General features: G+C 53.1%; 2 protein-coding genes across 5 annotated transcripts in view; one reads left to right on the top strand and one right to left on the bottom strand.

Moving 5' to 3' along the window:
* The first annotated feature begins 4,832 nt into the window (after window positions 1–4,832).
* LDHD (lactate dehydrogenase D) lies at window positions 4,833–9,345 on the top strand. The gene is made up of 11 exons (XM_090260256.1): window positions 4,833–4,939; window positions 5,852–5,964; window positions 6,187–6,328; window positions 6,550–6,691; window positions 6,827–6,986; window positions 7,294–7,493; window positions 7,588–7,716; window positions 7,793–7,920; window positions 8,358–8,448; window positions 8,534–8,645; window positions 8,738–9,345. The coding sequence occupies exons 1-11, from the start codon at window positions 4,865–4,867 to the stop codon at window positions 8,901–8,903; spliced, it is 1,458 nt and encodes a 485-aa protein (XP_090116382.1). The 5' UTR covers window positions 4,833–4,864; the 3' UTR covers window positions 8,904–9,345.
* Window positions 9,346–12,374: 3,029 nt separating this feature from the next.
* The window catches only part of ZNRF1 (zinc and ring finger 1), a 92,861-nt gene continuing 90,653 nt past the window's right edge, over window positions 12,375–14,582 (bottom strand). Inside the window, exons 4-5 of one of the 4 annotated variants that reach the window (XM_090259756.1) lie at window positions 14,375–14,466; window positions 12,375–13,549 (exon numbers count right to left, since the gene is read on the bottom strand). In XM_090259756.1, the coding sequence (XP_090115882.1) occupies window positions 14,409–14,466 (58 nt within the window). In that variant the 3' untranslated portion in view covers window positions 12,375–13,549; window positions 14,375–14,408. The remainder of the gene's footprint in view (window positions 13,550–14,374; window positions 14,467–14,582) is intronic. The other 3 variants (XM_090259757.1, XM_090259759.1, XM_090259758.1) reach the window with 3 other exon arrangements.

Raw genomic sequence — 14,582 nt, 5'->3', positions numbered from 1 at the left:
TTCATCAGGTAGGATATTCCAAGAGCTTAAGAGGTTACCTCCCAAAAGCTGGGCAACAGTTGAACCTTTCTTCTCTTTTCTTTTTCCTTTGTTTTAAAAGAAAGTATTCTTTTTATTTAAGGTTTTTTAAATTTATTTATTTTTAGAGAGAGAAGGGAGGGAGAAGGAGAGGGAGAGAAACATTGATGCATGAGAGAAACATCAATTGGTTGCCTCCAGCATGCTCCCATCTGGAGACCTGGTCTGCAACCCAAGCTTGTGCCCTGACCAGGAACTGAACCAGTAACTTTTGATTCACAGGTCGGCACTCAATCCACTGAGCCGCACCAGCCAGGGATAAACCTTTCTTCATAAGGTACATGGTTTAGAGACCCTAGACTTGCTTGGTTAACCCATTAATGCATAATGACCTATAACACAATGTTTTCTTTTGCCATGGGAAACTGGTTTTGTATTTTATTTTGTTTTGTTTTTCCAGAAAAGCAATACTTAAGAACACTGAGGTAGTATCTATCTTCTCCTCCCTATACACAATTATTTCTTTGTGTCCAACTCTTGGCCACATTTGCCAAACATCATGAAGGACGTTTATTTCCGTATCAGAAGAACTTGATATCTCAGTAGGATTTGGAGATCATTATGAAAAAGAAGTGGCCCCAATGAATGGCCCACCTGTCTCCACACCTCTGCACCATGACTTTGCATGTTTTCTTATCAGAATGTGCAATCTGTTTCCCCACCTCTTCAACTGAGGCTGGCTTGGCGACTTGTTTTGGCCAGAGTCTTAAAATCTTAAAGTGTCTCTCCCAATATATTTATTAAGTTCAAAGAGAAAAATAGTAACTTGACCCCACAGACACCATCTAAACCAAGTGATCAAGGTTAATGGCACAATAATAAGACATATCAACATTTTATACTGTTGATATGATACATTGAGAAGGGCACACCACCTCTTCGGTGCTCTTGCCAAAAACAAATACCTCAATCTCATGAGAAAACGCCAGACAACCCACATTCAGTAACATTCTATAAAGGAACTAATAGTGCTGCAAATGTTAAGGTCAGAAAGACAAGGAAAGACTGAGAAGCTGTCACAGACTGCAGGAGACAAAGACAACTAAATGCAGTATGTGATGCTGGCTAAGATCCTGGACCAAACAAACAAACTCTCTCCCCCACCACAACAAGAGGGTGTCAGTGGAAAAACAGTGAAATCCAATCTGTAGTTTAGTATTGTGCCCAGTTCTCTAACTGTACGAATTAGTATTTTACCAGTTCTTAGATTTGATAGTTGTACTGTGGTTACCTATGATGTCAACATTAGTGAAAACTAAGTGAAGAGTATATAGGAATCCTCTAGTATTTTTGCAGTTTTTCTGTAAATGTAAGATCATTGCAAAATCAAATGTTAAAAATGACATGGATACTCACCCTTTACTTGTTATTGGTATAGAAGTTTTCTTCTTCTGGCACTACTGATGACTAGATGCGTCTCTAAGCTGGTGCCTTAGCGGCACCTTCCAAAGGCCATTCCTTCTATTGCTCTGTCAGATCAGTGGCTCCACACTGTGAGGTAGATATTAGGGTGGCAGTTGATGCGGGGCTGTGAAGGAATTTACAAAAAGAGGAAAATGCAGAGAGCACACTTTTATTCAGTTTCCAAGGGAGGAAAGGGGCTAGGTGCAGAGAAATGCGCCAGCCCTGAGGGGCTGGGGTCTTGCGCTCTTCTTGGATTTTAAGAGGCAGGGGAGGAGGCTGCTGTTGTGTGGCTGCTGGGCTGTCAGGGGCGTTGTAATACAGGAGATTTCGGTTGGCTTTGCGTAAGCTGCAGTTTGCGCCAATGTTAACTTTTGTCTGTAGCTGTGGAGAGTAGTTAGTCGCGTTCTGTTCTTGCTTTTCCAGTAATTTTCTATTTCTGGGGACATAAACTCAGAAGAGTAAAATGGCAGCCATGTTTAACAAGGTCATAGGCCTGCTCGGCAAATGGCATCTGCTTTGTCCTTTCAATAGACATTGGAATTAGTGAACCCCATGATCACTAGTGAATACCACTACTACACCTCCTTTGTTAAAAAGGTGAGTCACTTTGCCTGAGGTGATGTTATGTGCTATACTGTGTAGGTGGATCAAATACTGGGAGCCTTCAGACAGAAGGGCTGGCTGAGGTCATGTAGCCAGGAGAGGCAGACTTTTAACATGCATTGTGTTGATTTCAGTCAAGATAAATTGCTCCCCTTCCCAAGTGGAATGTAATCAACTTGTTACCAGGTGACTTGACTGGTTGCTCTCCCCGAGGAATGGTACCATGTCAGTGATTCAGTGTCGCAGTAGGGTAGACCCACAGCAGTGGTAGTAGCTAGTTCAGCCTTAGTGACTGGGTGCCCATGCTGGTGGGCACATTGTTAGTCTGTATCCTTACTATCATTATACCATCATTGGGGTGGTTATTGACAGAGCTTGGCTGAGGACAGCTGACTGAACCCTGCCATCTACTTCATTTAGTCTCTTGCATGATAGATGTTCTCTGTTGGGTGTTAACACGTGATACACGTGATATAAAGATCTCACTTTGTACCCACTCTTATAGCTCCAACTACGTGTCTCTTTCCAAACTTCCTTCACCCTAATTTTCCAATCTTTCTCCTCATAGGCCCCCAGACCAACCAGCCAAGCCATTCACCATTGCCCATGGGCCTGTATATATTCTTTTATTAGGCCACTTTGCTTTCTACAAAAGGGGGCGACCAGGTGCATGACCTAGAGCTTTGCCAGTTGGGAGGATGCCAGGTTTACCCCTAAGTGGAGCTGTAGTGCTGCATCAGTCCCTTTTCAGCTTATATGCTCATACTGAGCCAACCCATTCATGAATCAACTTGAACTTTTCCTCCTCTATCTGCTGGTCACAAGAGTTCCCCCATATGGCCATAGGTGTGAGTGGAGGGAGAAGTGTTGGCCAAGCAATGGTGGGTGACATGGGGGTCTGGGCTGCCTACTCATGCAGCTTTCTTTGCCCTCTGGCCCTGCCTGTGCTCCATTTTGTTTGTTCCCCTTTCATCTATAATGTATTGTTTTGGACCTGCCTGACTTTATGACTTGGTAGGTCTGATAGAATGCATCTCATGGTGGCCAGCTTTGGCCTCAAGGTCACTTGATGTCTTGGGGTCACATTCACCATCTTAACCAGGACCTAGTAGTAGGCCAGGCGCAGCTTTTTATCGATTTTATTATTTATTTATTTATTTATTTATTTATTTATTATCCTCACCCTGAAGATTTTTTTAAAAGAGATATGGTAGGTGGAGGGAGAGAGGGAGGGAGGGAGGGAGAGAGACGGAGAGAAAGAGGGACAGGGAGAAAGAAACATCAATGTGAGAGAAAAACATTGATTGGTTGCCTTCTCATACATGCCCTGATTGGGGACTGAACTCACAACCTGGGTGTGTGCCCTGACTGGGAATCAAACCCATGACCTTTCAGTCTACGGAATGATGCTCCAACAACAGAGCCTACCAGCCATGGCCAGGGTCAATTTCAAAAATAGTGTATAGCTCTCTATATACTATGTCATGGCTCTGCTCCAGAACCCTAGGGATCTACACTGTGTTTCTTTTAGGCTGTGCCACACTCTCTACCTGGCATTTATTCCCATGGGTAGATAGCTCTAATACCATTAGCTGCATAGGGCTAATGGTTACCATATTGGGAAGCACAGATACAGAAGATATCCATCAGCACAGAAAGTTGTATTGGAGAACATCATATCTAGATCTAACAATTTATAAGAATTAGAAGATTAGAGAAATATATGAAACAATACCACAAGGATACAATAATCCAAAAACAGAATGTGGGAAATTCTATAGAACAGGTGACCCAATTGCTTTAACAAAAGGCATGGGAAAAAAAGGGCAGGAGGGAAACTGTTGCAGATTGAAAGAAACTTATGAGACATTAAACACATGCATTTTGTGGACTTTCACTGAATTGTGATTTGAACTAACCAACTGTGAAAGAGGTGTTTTTTGAGACAAGCCAGTTAAACAACATAGTGAGAGTGGAAATGTGAACTCGTTCGAATGTGGTTGGGGAGAAGGGCCTAAGTAGGTGTTTGTATTCCTGACTTAGTTTAAAAGAAAAACAAAGCTAGGAATTGTTTTATCTCAGTAATGTTAGCAACATGCTCCATCAAATTTGCTGTGGGAGGAAAACTGAGCTTGAAAATACCTTCAAGAGCAGAAGCCACATCACTCCAGGATGGTCCTCAGATCTGCCCAATTGGGAGGGTGGAGATGAAAAGGATGCAACAGTCTTTTCCTTCACCTATCTGGTGAACTGCTGCTCATCCTTAGCTTCCTCTTTCAGGAAGGCTTCCTGGCTTGCCTCAGTGCCCCACTCCATTTCATCCCCTGCACTTTTCCTCCTCACGGCCCTGATTTTGCTACTCTGTGACACTGGAGTTGAGGCTTGCAGGGTGAGAAAGACAAGCATGTGTGTCAAGGCCCTGAGCCTGGCTGGAGCTAGAGGTATACATACAGGAAGAGAAAATGAAGTTGCAGCTCTGAGGCAAAGGAGGAGACTGAAAGGAAGTGGGGTAGAGGGAGAGGACAGCAGGAACTGGCAGAACCTTTAAGGCAAGGAGTCTGACTTTGAAGAACCACAGGAAGCCCTGCTATTCTGTTTCTCTTTGTGTTAGGCAAGCCTCACCCTCCTTTAGAAATACTGGTCCTGGCAGACCTACCTGACTCAGCACTGTCTGGCAGGGCCACCTTAAGGAGTGCCACCTTAAGCAAGCTCCACCCTGAGCCCAGCCAATGAGTTGGTGCAGCTTAAATGCCCACTCCTGTCTAGCCACTGCCCAGCTATGGCCAGTCTGCTCCGGGCTGCAGCAACCTGGGGGCTGTTTCCCTGGAGGGGCTACTGCTCCAGGGTAAGGCAGGTAGGCAGGGGAAGCCCCCTGCAGGGTGGCTCCCCTTCCATGCCAAGTTCCCACCAGGCTCTGTGCTGCCTTAGCTCCATGTGACCTTGAGCCGAGGATCAATGGGCTCATGGTGTGTCAAGTGTGGGTGTTGAGTGAGATGGGCCAAAGTTCCCACAGCTGTCACAAGTGGGGCTTGGGGTAGGGGGCAAATGAAAAGTTTGTGGGCTGCAGGGTGCCCCTTTGGGGTGGCCAACTATACACATACCTTTTGAAAGAGTGTCTTGGAGGCAAAGACTTGGGTTCTGGGAGGCAAAGACTTGGGTTCTGGGAGGCAAGGACTAGGGTTCTAGGCCAGGCCGTCCTTGACTTGCTGCATCCATTCCCCATCTGTAAAATGGGGAGAAATTTCTAGAAGAGTTCTAAGAACCTTACAGGCCCCCAGGTGAGGTGGAGTGGGGATGGGGTCACTGCGGTTGGGGGACAATAGGGCTTTTGTGTCCTGTCCTTCCTTTATCAAGCTGTGTCCTTGGTGTGCCTAGAGTAGTGCCTGGCTGGCCTTTGAGAAGGACAGAGATGAGCAACCTTTCCAAGTCTCTCAGGCAGCACTGGCTACGTTGTGGGGCTCTGCTGATGCCCTTTTTATAGAGGGACTCTGGCTCTTTTTATCCAGGTGGCAGTTTTTCTGAAGTGGAACATTGACTCCCGTGGCTCTGTTTGGAAAGGGCAATGCCAGTAAAGTGGATCTGCTTCTGGGGGGCCCACTGGCAAGGCCTGGGCCTTCGAGGTGGAGTCAGTTGGTGGGGACAGAGGAGGCCAGAGATGCTGGCAGCCCCTCTCCCGCTCCAGCCCCACCCTTTCCACCTGCCGCCGGGGTTGGCCTGTGGCCCCAGGTGCCTGTGAGTGGCCTGGCAAGGTGTTCCTTCCTTGCAGGGCAAACTGAGCAAGGACTTCGTGGAGGCTCTGGAGGCCGTTGTGGGCGGCCGCCACGTGTCTACTGCTGCTGTAGTCCTCGAACAACACGGGCATGATGAGTCGCTACACAGGTATGGGGCTCCCCTCCCGTCAGAGCCCCTGGCCCCTGGGAGGGAGCATTCCGGGCGGGCTTCTTCCCCACCCATCTGTTCGGGTTACTCTGGCATTGCCTCCTCCACACCCTGGTCCCACTGTGCGGCCCCAGGCCCTGTAATACCTCGGGGATCCTTGAAGTGTGAGCAGGACCAGAGTGTCCCACGGCCCCCTCAACTGCTGAGGGTTTGTGGTTCTAGGTGCCAACCGCCGGACGTCGTGGTGTGGCCCCAGAACGTGGAGCAGGTCAGCCGCCTGGCAGCCCTGTGCTACAGCCACGGGGCACCCATCATCCCCTTCGGCACAGGCACTGGGCTGGAGGGCGGAGTCTGTGCCGTGCAGGTATGGCGGCCCCTCCCAGGCCGGGCTCTGGTCCCGCCACACTTGTCACATTCGCGGTGCCCCCTCCACCACACACAGCTGGGCCCAGGCCCGACCCTCCTTGCCTGCTTTTCTGAGTCTCTGGCCTGGCTGCTGGGAGGTCTGCTTCAAGGTGGGGTCCTGGGGGCTATGGCCTGGCAGAAAAACTAGGCCAGCCGGCCCCTTGGCACCCCTCCTGCCAGGGTGGTGTCTGCATCAATCTGACCCACATGGACCGAATCCTGGGGCTCAATCCAGAAGACTTCTCTGTGGTGGTGGAGCCTGGCGTCACCCGCAAAGCACTCAACACCCAGCTGCGCGACAGCGGCCTCTGGTTTCCTGTGGGTAGGCTGGGGCTGGGTGCCCTTCCTTGGGGCCCCGAGGGCTCCCTGGAGGCAAGACTCTTCTTGGGGCTTAAGGGGACCCTCTGTCCCTGGGCGCCTGCCCCAGGCAGCCTTCTCTCTGCCCTCTGCTCTCCAGACCCAGGTGCAGACGCCTCCCTCTGTGGCATGGCAGCCACTGGGGCCTCAGGCACCAACGCCGTGCGCTACGGCACCATTCGGGAAAACGTGCTGAACCTGGAGGTGGTGCTGCCTGGTGGGCAGGTGCTTCACACTGCGGGCCAGGGCCGTCATTTCCGGTGAGCATCCTCTACCACGGGGATTAGGGCCTCCTCCATAGGTGGGCCAGGCTTCTGGAACTGTCACACGGGACAAAGCTGATGGCAGTGGGGATTATTCTTTGCACAAGGCCGACATGGGCTGTGCCAGGAAACATCTGCCCTGATGGCAGTCTGGGTTGAGGGGGCCAGCTCAGACATCGGGCTCAGCACCCCACCCAGGAGGGCCCTGGGGGACAGTGCCCCAGCTTCTAGCTCCAGGCTTCTGACTGGAAACCCGTGTCATGTGGCCTGGGCACTCACCTACCTCCTATGTCCCTGGGCTCAGGAAGAGCGCAGCTGGCTACAACCTCACCGGGCTGTTTGTGGGCTCTGAGGGTACACTAGGCCTCATCACAGCCGCCACCCTGCGCCTGCACCCTGCCCCTGAGTCCACAGTGGCCGCCACCTGTGCATTCCCCAGCGTCCAGGCAGCCGTGGATAGCACCGTGCACATCCTCCAGGCTGCAGTACCCGTGGCCCGCATTGGTGAGATGGGAACTGGGTAGTCCAGGTGGGCTGCCCAGAAGAGGCCCCCTTTGAAGACCAGCCCTCATCTCACCTGCCCTCTCGTTGGCCCCAGAGTTCCTAGATGAGGTCATGATGGAAGCCTGCAACAGGCACAGCAAACTGAACTGTTCTGTGGCGCCAACGCTCTTCCTCGAGTTCCATGGCTCCGAGCAGGCGCTGGCAGAGCAGCTGCAGCGGGCAGGTGTGCGAGGTGCTGCCGGGCGGGGGTGCAGGCTGCCCAGAGTAGGGCCTGGTGTCAGTTCTCCCGTCCCCCACAGAGGAGATCACCCAGGACAATGGAGCCTCCCACTTCTCCTGGGCCAAGGAGGCAGAGGAGCGCAGCCAGCTCTGGGCTGCCCGGCACAATGCCTGGTATGCGGCCCTGGCCCTGCGGCCAGGCTGCAAGGTGAGCCGGGCAGGGGGGAGGTAAGGCCCATGGCTCCGCCCACTATGCTGGTGTCCGGAGCAGCAGGCTGAGGCCCCCAGCGGGCAGGACTGCTTTCACCTAGCTGTGTCTCACTATCTAGAGGGAAAGCAGTCATCTGTCAAACCCTGGGGAGGGAGCCTCTGCACTGAGCCAGGCTGTGGGCACAGGGAAGGGGGCGTGTGTGGCACGTGGCGGGGGGTGGGGGTGGGCGGTGAATACCGGTGAGGGTGGGGAGCAAGGAGAGAGCTGTGGAACTCTCTGCTGGCAGTGCCTGGAGAAGTCGTCCCAGCCATCATCTTGTTGTACAGGGGAAACTGAGGCCTAGAGAAGGGCAGGCGTTTATGTGTGAGAGGCCAAACCCCCTTACCTCCAGGCAGGGGTGAGGGGAGAACCTCACAGGCCTGCCTCTGTCCCAGGGCTATTCCACTGACGTTTGTGTTCCCATCTCCCGGCTGCCAGAGATCCTGGTGCAGACCAAGGAGGACCTGAAGGCCTCAGGGATCACAGGTTCTGCCCGCCCACTGCTGTTGCAGAGGAGGGGAGGGTGGGAGGCTGGACTAGGGGCAGCTGCTCTGTCCTCTGGGCCCCCCAGGAGGCATCGTCGGGCATGTGGGCGACGGCAACTTCCACTGCCTCCTGCTGGTAGACCCGGAGGACGCCGAGGAGCGCCGCAGGGTTGAGGCCTTTGCACACCAGCTGGGCAGGCAAGAGCAAAGCCTGGGCCAGGGAGGCTGGGGGAGCCCGACAGGAGCTCGGGGAGCACCCAGCTGATGGTCTCTTCTCCACTGCTCCCCAGGCGAGCACTGGCGCTCCATGGGACGTGCACTGGGGAACACGGCATTGGGCTGGGCAAACGGCAGCTGCTGCAGGAGGAGGTAGGCGCCGTGGGCATGGAGACCATGCGGCAGCTCAAAGCCACACTGGACCCCCGAGGCCTCATGAACCCAGGCAAGGTGCTGTGAGGGGCTCTGAGCACTTGGCTCACAAGCCCCCAGACTACTGGACTCTTTCTTCATGCCACAGAACTGCTCTGCCTTTGCCTCCTATCTGGAGTCTGAGGTCAGAGGAGGGGAGAGAAGCCTGTAGACCTGGCTCCTCCCTGGCCCCTGGCTGTCCCCAGGAGCCTTTGGTTCAGTAAATGGCTCAGAGTCATTCCTGGTGAAGCTGCTTCTTCTTTGCTCTCTTCCACGTCCTGTTCTGGCGGTGTGGGTCTCCCCAAAGACTAAGATGACTCCCCTCCATCCAGGCCTCCCCATTGCCGGGAGCCTGGACGAAGCCTGAGAAACAAAGCACCCTTAGTCGTACTCCATCTGCCTGCTGACAGGCACACTCCTTTCTGTGTGGGAAGGGACCTTGATAGTTCTCTTTGAGGCCCCCAAATAAACCTGAACTGTCTGGAGATGAGTAGGCAATACCTGTGAATGGCCCCCTGCGCCTGCCGCTGCTCCCCCCAGGTCATTTGGCCAATGACACCCTCATCCCTTATTCCAGACTTGTTCTCTGACTTACTGGGGAGGGGACAATGCTCAGGCTACAGGAACCCAGGTCCTTGTCCCAACTGCTCTGCTGACAGGAACCCCAGGGCCTGAGGACTTACTTGCCCATGGCCAACATCACTTATGGCAGATTCCCCCACTGAGCCCCCACTGGGCCTTAGGACATTGTGAACACATTCCTTAAGCAGCTGCTACCAACCATGGGAAACGGAAGTGAAGTTATTCTCGTACCAAGCCTCTCCAGGGTATATGACATTATATCCCCAGCTCTTTTGCTCTCAAAGTCAGAATCTGTCCACCAGGTGGCGTGCCCCCCCCCCCCCCCGCCTCCACCCCCAGCCCTGGGATTCCCAGGCCAGAGCTCCGGTCCAGGTTACCTGACCGTCATCCCCCATAAGCCCACGAGAGGGCGCCTGACACCACAGCATCTGCTGGGGTAGTGGCGCCCAGCAAGCCAATCTCAAATCTCCAAGCCGCTGCAGGTCCCAGGGTCCTGTTGTGTGGGCCCAACTCCCCCAACCTTTGGCCACTTAGGTAAAGGGCTTGGCCAGCCGAGCAGTAGCACCCTCATCGCCTCACTCTCCATCCCAAGTCACCTCTGCACTCCTTCCTGGCCTCCACCCCCCCACCCCACCCCACCCCCCTCACCTCTTCCCATCTGCTGTTCAGGCCCTAGGCAGAGGCAGCCCACTGACTCCTCAGTCCTTGGTTCCAGGAACCCTTCCTCTGTGACTTTTCTGTCCCCCAGCTGCCCTGGATGGGGAGCAATAGCTGTACCCTCCCCAAACCACCCCATATAGGCCAGCCCGGTGCATTCCACGCAGACAGCTCACTAGACCCCAAACCCCGTTGGGCAGGAGCAGGGTGCTCCCCTCCGAGGCAGGGCTCTTCTCCGATATGTCTTCCGCTGCCTGGCAACTAGTAGTGCTCAGCAAGTGACCATTTCCCCACAACTTTTTATTAGGAAAAATTCCAAACATACAGAAGAGTTGAAAGAACAAGTACACTGTTCACTGATATATCAGTCACCGAAGATTCAACAATGAATACTTTTGTCCTCTTTGCTGTGTGTATTTTGGAGAAACCCATTTGAAATGAACATATTTCTTGACATCATTCACCTACATAATTCACCATCTGTCTCCTAAGAATAAGAACATTCTCAAAATCTTTACCATTAAATGCTACTAGATGATGTTTTTACTAGTGAGGTGCTCCTGTCCAGGAAGCCCCACAGAGGAGTGGGTGGTACCTACTTCCTGGCTCCTGAGAGCCAAGAGCTGTCTGGAGAGAAGATGACAGATACCAGTACTGCCTGAAAAGCCCTGTCCCACCCCCACCCAGGAGCTGGAGATCGAGGTCTGAATTAGGACTGCAATGTGCCAGGTGGGAGTGAAAGTCGCTGGGGGTGGCGAGGGGGGTTAGCATCAGCCCCAGGAGTCTGGAATAGCACCTGGCATGGGCTCCAGCCCTGCCCCACCTGGCTCACAACCACTCGGTTCACCCAGGATGCTGTCAAGGGCACCAGGCTTGAGCAGCTGAGGTGGGCATACAGCCCTCTGCCTGCAGGCCCAGGGGTCAGGCAAGGAGATCTCCTTCAGGGCCAGCTTTGCTGGAGGAATTAAATATAGAACAGGGAGACACAGTTGCCAGGCAGAAGCAGGCAGTGCTGTGAATAGAACAATGCTCTTTGCGGTGACGAAGCTACAAGGGAGCCTGCTAGGCATGTGCCAGGGGCTTCTGGGCAGACTTTCTGACCCTCACAGTGACCTTTGAGCTGCATGACTTTGTCCCCACTTCACATGCAAGGAATCTGAAGTTTAGACAAATGACGTCACTTCCCAAGACCATTCTGCCAAGAAGCAGAGGAGCCACATGCCGACGGTTTAGAGCCCATGTTTTGGCCACCATGGTGATCGCTGGTCCCCAGGGTCTTTGCTTCAGGTTTGACTCCAAGGCCCAGGCTCAGACCCACATATTCTTCTTCGGTGTTTCTCTGAGCGTGCTCAATGTGCCTGCACCTTAGCTCACACTTGCCCACTGGCCTGCAACACCCTTGCAGAGTAGGTGCTTCAGGAAGCAGCTGACAGAGATGCTGCAGAGCCAGGGTCTGGCGGGGTCAGCGCCCACAGAGGTAACAGCATACGAAGGCCTGAGAAGCGCAGAGGAGGTATGGAGTCGTCTCCCTCCAGAGGTTTCCTTCACAGGCTCTGCAGGAGGCTCTGGAATGCTGCTCCGGGAGCCTGCCTGGCACAGGGACAGCGGCCGGGTGTGCACTGTTACCCACTGCCCCGAGCTTCCTGCCCAGCACGAGCTGTGCCAACTCTTGTGAGCCCTGTGTGGCTCTAAGTTGGCTTAGTCCCAAAACAGGGCCTGTTTCTGGGCTTCATTGAAGCACGCCCATGAGTCAGCACTGAGCAACAGGCAGGCAGGACACGGGACCTGGGACGGGGATGGGGAGCGGAGAATGGGGGGGGGGGTGGAGGGGGGGGCACTGGGCCAACACCTGTTAGAACCCACATCCTTCCAGCCTCCAGTGGCTGCAAGATCTTTGCCTCTGTGGATCTTGCAGAAGAGTTCTGTCACAACCATGCCACAGGTGATGGCAGATTGATTCTGTGATGCTGGAGAGGGTTAGTAAACCTGTGGGACTGGGGACGGACCTGCCATATTCCCTCGACCCAGGCACAACTGCTCTGAGACCCCGTCACACTTGTAATACCAAATAGTACCCTGAAGGAGGACTAAGAAGGCAGGGGAGGGAGTGGGAGACAGGGTGTACAGCCTCCATTTCCTGACTGTGTAACACCATCATTAAAATAAAGTCACACAATGCAGCTTTTATTAGACATTATTTTAATACCATATCAAAACATCTTGACTAATGAAGAAAGCTTTTCCCCAAGCTTCAAACATTTTTTTAAACATTTTGTAAGGTTTTTTTTTTTTTTTGTATTTTAATATATAAATACAGAAACCTATCTTGCATGGGCTGATGCCACATGTGAACATCGATGGCTACAATGTTCTCAAACAGAGTGCCCGAAAACGGGTAGCTGTACATGTTCCTTTAATAAGTCTTTTGTTTGTCTGTTTCAGTTTCCTGGAAAAAAAATCCACAAGAGTCTAAGAAAAATGTTCAGGCATTTTTGCAGGACACTTGTGATTGTTAAGTCCTCTGAACTGACCAGAACCAGGAGGGAAGAAGGGAGAAGAATTGGGAATGGAGGGGAAGTTCTTCCATGGGTTTTTGTTTTTTGGCAATGAAGTAAAGATCTCAGGGTCCCAAGGGGAGGAAAGTGCAAAACCAAGCCAGAAAAATGGACAAAGAAAACGAAGGCAGAGTGGCTGGTTGGTGACGGACAGGGCCGAACCGACGGGGCACCAGGCGCAGGAGAACCGAGCGAGCGGGCTCCCAAGCCAGCAGAACGCGAACCTGGCTGTTTGTTTCTGTCACTGAGAGGGTTCTAGCTGGGCAGCAGACAGCAATCTGTAAACATCACAGGGGAAAACACCAGTCGACACTAGACTTTTTTTTTTATGATTTTTTTTTTCTTTTTTGTAAACACTTTAGAGACAGACCCACAGTGCCTTTCAAAGGTGAAACAGAAAATGCCCTTTCCCTCCTGGGATGAGGGGTGAGGGGAAGAATGGCGGTCAATTCTTTTCTTCTCTCAAACTCATGGCTCATCCAGTTTGGCATCCTCAGGGAGAAAGGGAGAGCCGCTCTCTGGAAGTCAGTGTGGTCGGGGTGCCCTGTTCCCATTGGTGTCCCCTGCTCAGCTCTGCCCCAGAGTCCGAAGCCTCCTCTCAGGAACAAGGCTGGCTGTCCCTGTGGGGACAATACGTAAGTCGTGCTCCCATGGGGCTGCAGCCAGCCACGTGCATCCGGCCTGCGGTTCCAGTCTGGGCCTGGGAAGGCAGACGCCGTGCCGGGAATTTGAACTCGCATTCGGGCGCCAGGCTCCACTCCCTCTGCCTCACTCTCACCCTCGCTGTTTCTTCTCCCCACGTCCTCAGTTTCTGAGGTGAAGGTTAAAAGAGCAAATGTCCCTGATTTGTCTGCCATCACCAGCTGTTCTGGGAGTTTACTTGGAATAAATAAAATAAACCTAACAAAGAACAAAAGGAAACAATAAAACAAGACAGCGGGAGAGAAGACTTTTGGATGTGGGAGGAGGTCGGGTAAGGGCTGTGGTTTCCCTGGGGGTTTGTCTGTTTCCCGGGAAAAAGAAAGTGCCAGCCCAGAACTCGGAAGGGACAGGCAAGGTGGGGGACAGGAGAGCATAGTCAGCTGTAAAGCAGGGTGCCCTGGGGAGGACATGGAAGGTTCCAGAAGGGGTGTGTGTATGCATTTTGGGGAGGAAGACAGTTGCCTGGCCAGCTGTGGAATCAGTGACCAGTGCTGGGGGGCGGGTGGGCTGAGTCTGGCCCACAGGTCTCGGATCAGCTAGCAGCGTGCGTGAGGAAGGTGGCCTGAGGTGGGAAGACCCAGCAGTGGAATGATTGCTGACAAGTACCGCAGGGGACAACACACTGCCCCACAGACTGTCTCGTTTAGTAAGTGTGATGTCCGTATGGGGACGAGGAGCGAGGACTTGCCCTGTCTGCTCAGCAAGCGTGATGCAGGTGCAAGCCTAGGGTCCAACTCGGCAGCTCCGCCCACCTGGCCCGTTCCACGGGGCTCTTCCTGAGCCTTCATCGGGGAGAGCTGCCCTGGACGCCGGGAATAAACTATTCTTTCCCCAAAGAATCAACTGTACTGAGCAGGTTTTTCTTCATACCTATTCAAGGTTGCGTCTCCTAGCCTTCCCAGAATCACACCCCTGCCACACAACCACTACTTGATAAGGTGCTCACCTCCGCCCCCGCCCCCAGGTCCCCGAGTGACCTGGCCCCAAGCCTTGAGTCCGGAGCACCCCCAGCCACCAGCTCACCTGTGAGAGGAGTCAGCAAGCAAGCCCGGCAGGGTCAGTCCGCAGGGTGTTCTGGACAAGATCTGTTCACTTCAAACCACGAGTCTATGCAGCTGAGGCGGGAGGCGGCAAGGGGAGACACGTTACCGCTGACCAGGCCGCTCCCTGGGGAACTCGCTTCAAGGGTCGGGTTTCTGAGCAGGGGCTTCCTAACTCTCGCCTGCGAGGA

This window comes from Furipterus horrens, unplaced genomic scaffold, assembly GCF_987537825.1.
Source record: "Furipterus horrens unplaced genomic scaffold, mFurHor1.1.pri manual_scaffold_13, whole genome shotgun sequence".
NCBI lineage: Eukaryota > Metazoa > Chordata > Mammalia > Chiroptera > Furipteridae > Furipterus > Furipterus horrens.
This window is presented reverse-complemented; position numbering and strand designations above follow the sequence as displayed.

Excerpts from the sequence above, each read along its gene's own strand:
- LDHD (XM_090260256.1), top strand. The coding sequence starts at position 4,865 with ATGGCCAGTCTGCTCCGGGCTGCAGCAACCTGGGGGCTGTTTCCCTGG. Across the intron at positions 7,494-7,587 it reads AGTACCCGTGGCCCGCATTG|AGTTCCTAGATGAGGTCATG; the intron begins GTGAGATGGGAA and ends CGTTGGCCCCAG. Across the intron at positions 8,449-8,533 it reads GAAGGCCTCAGGGATCACAG|GAGGCATCGTCGGGCATGTG; the intron begins GTTCTGCCCGCC and ends TGGGCCCCCCAG.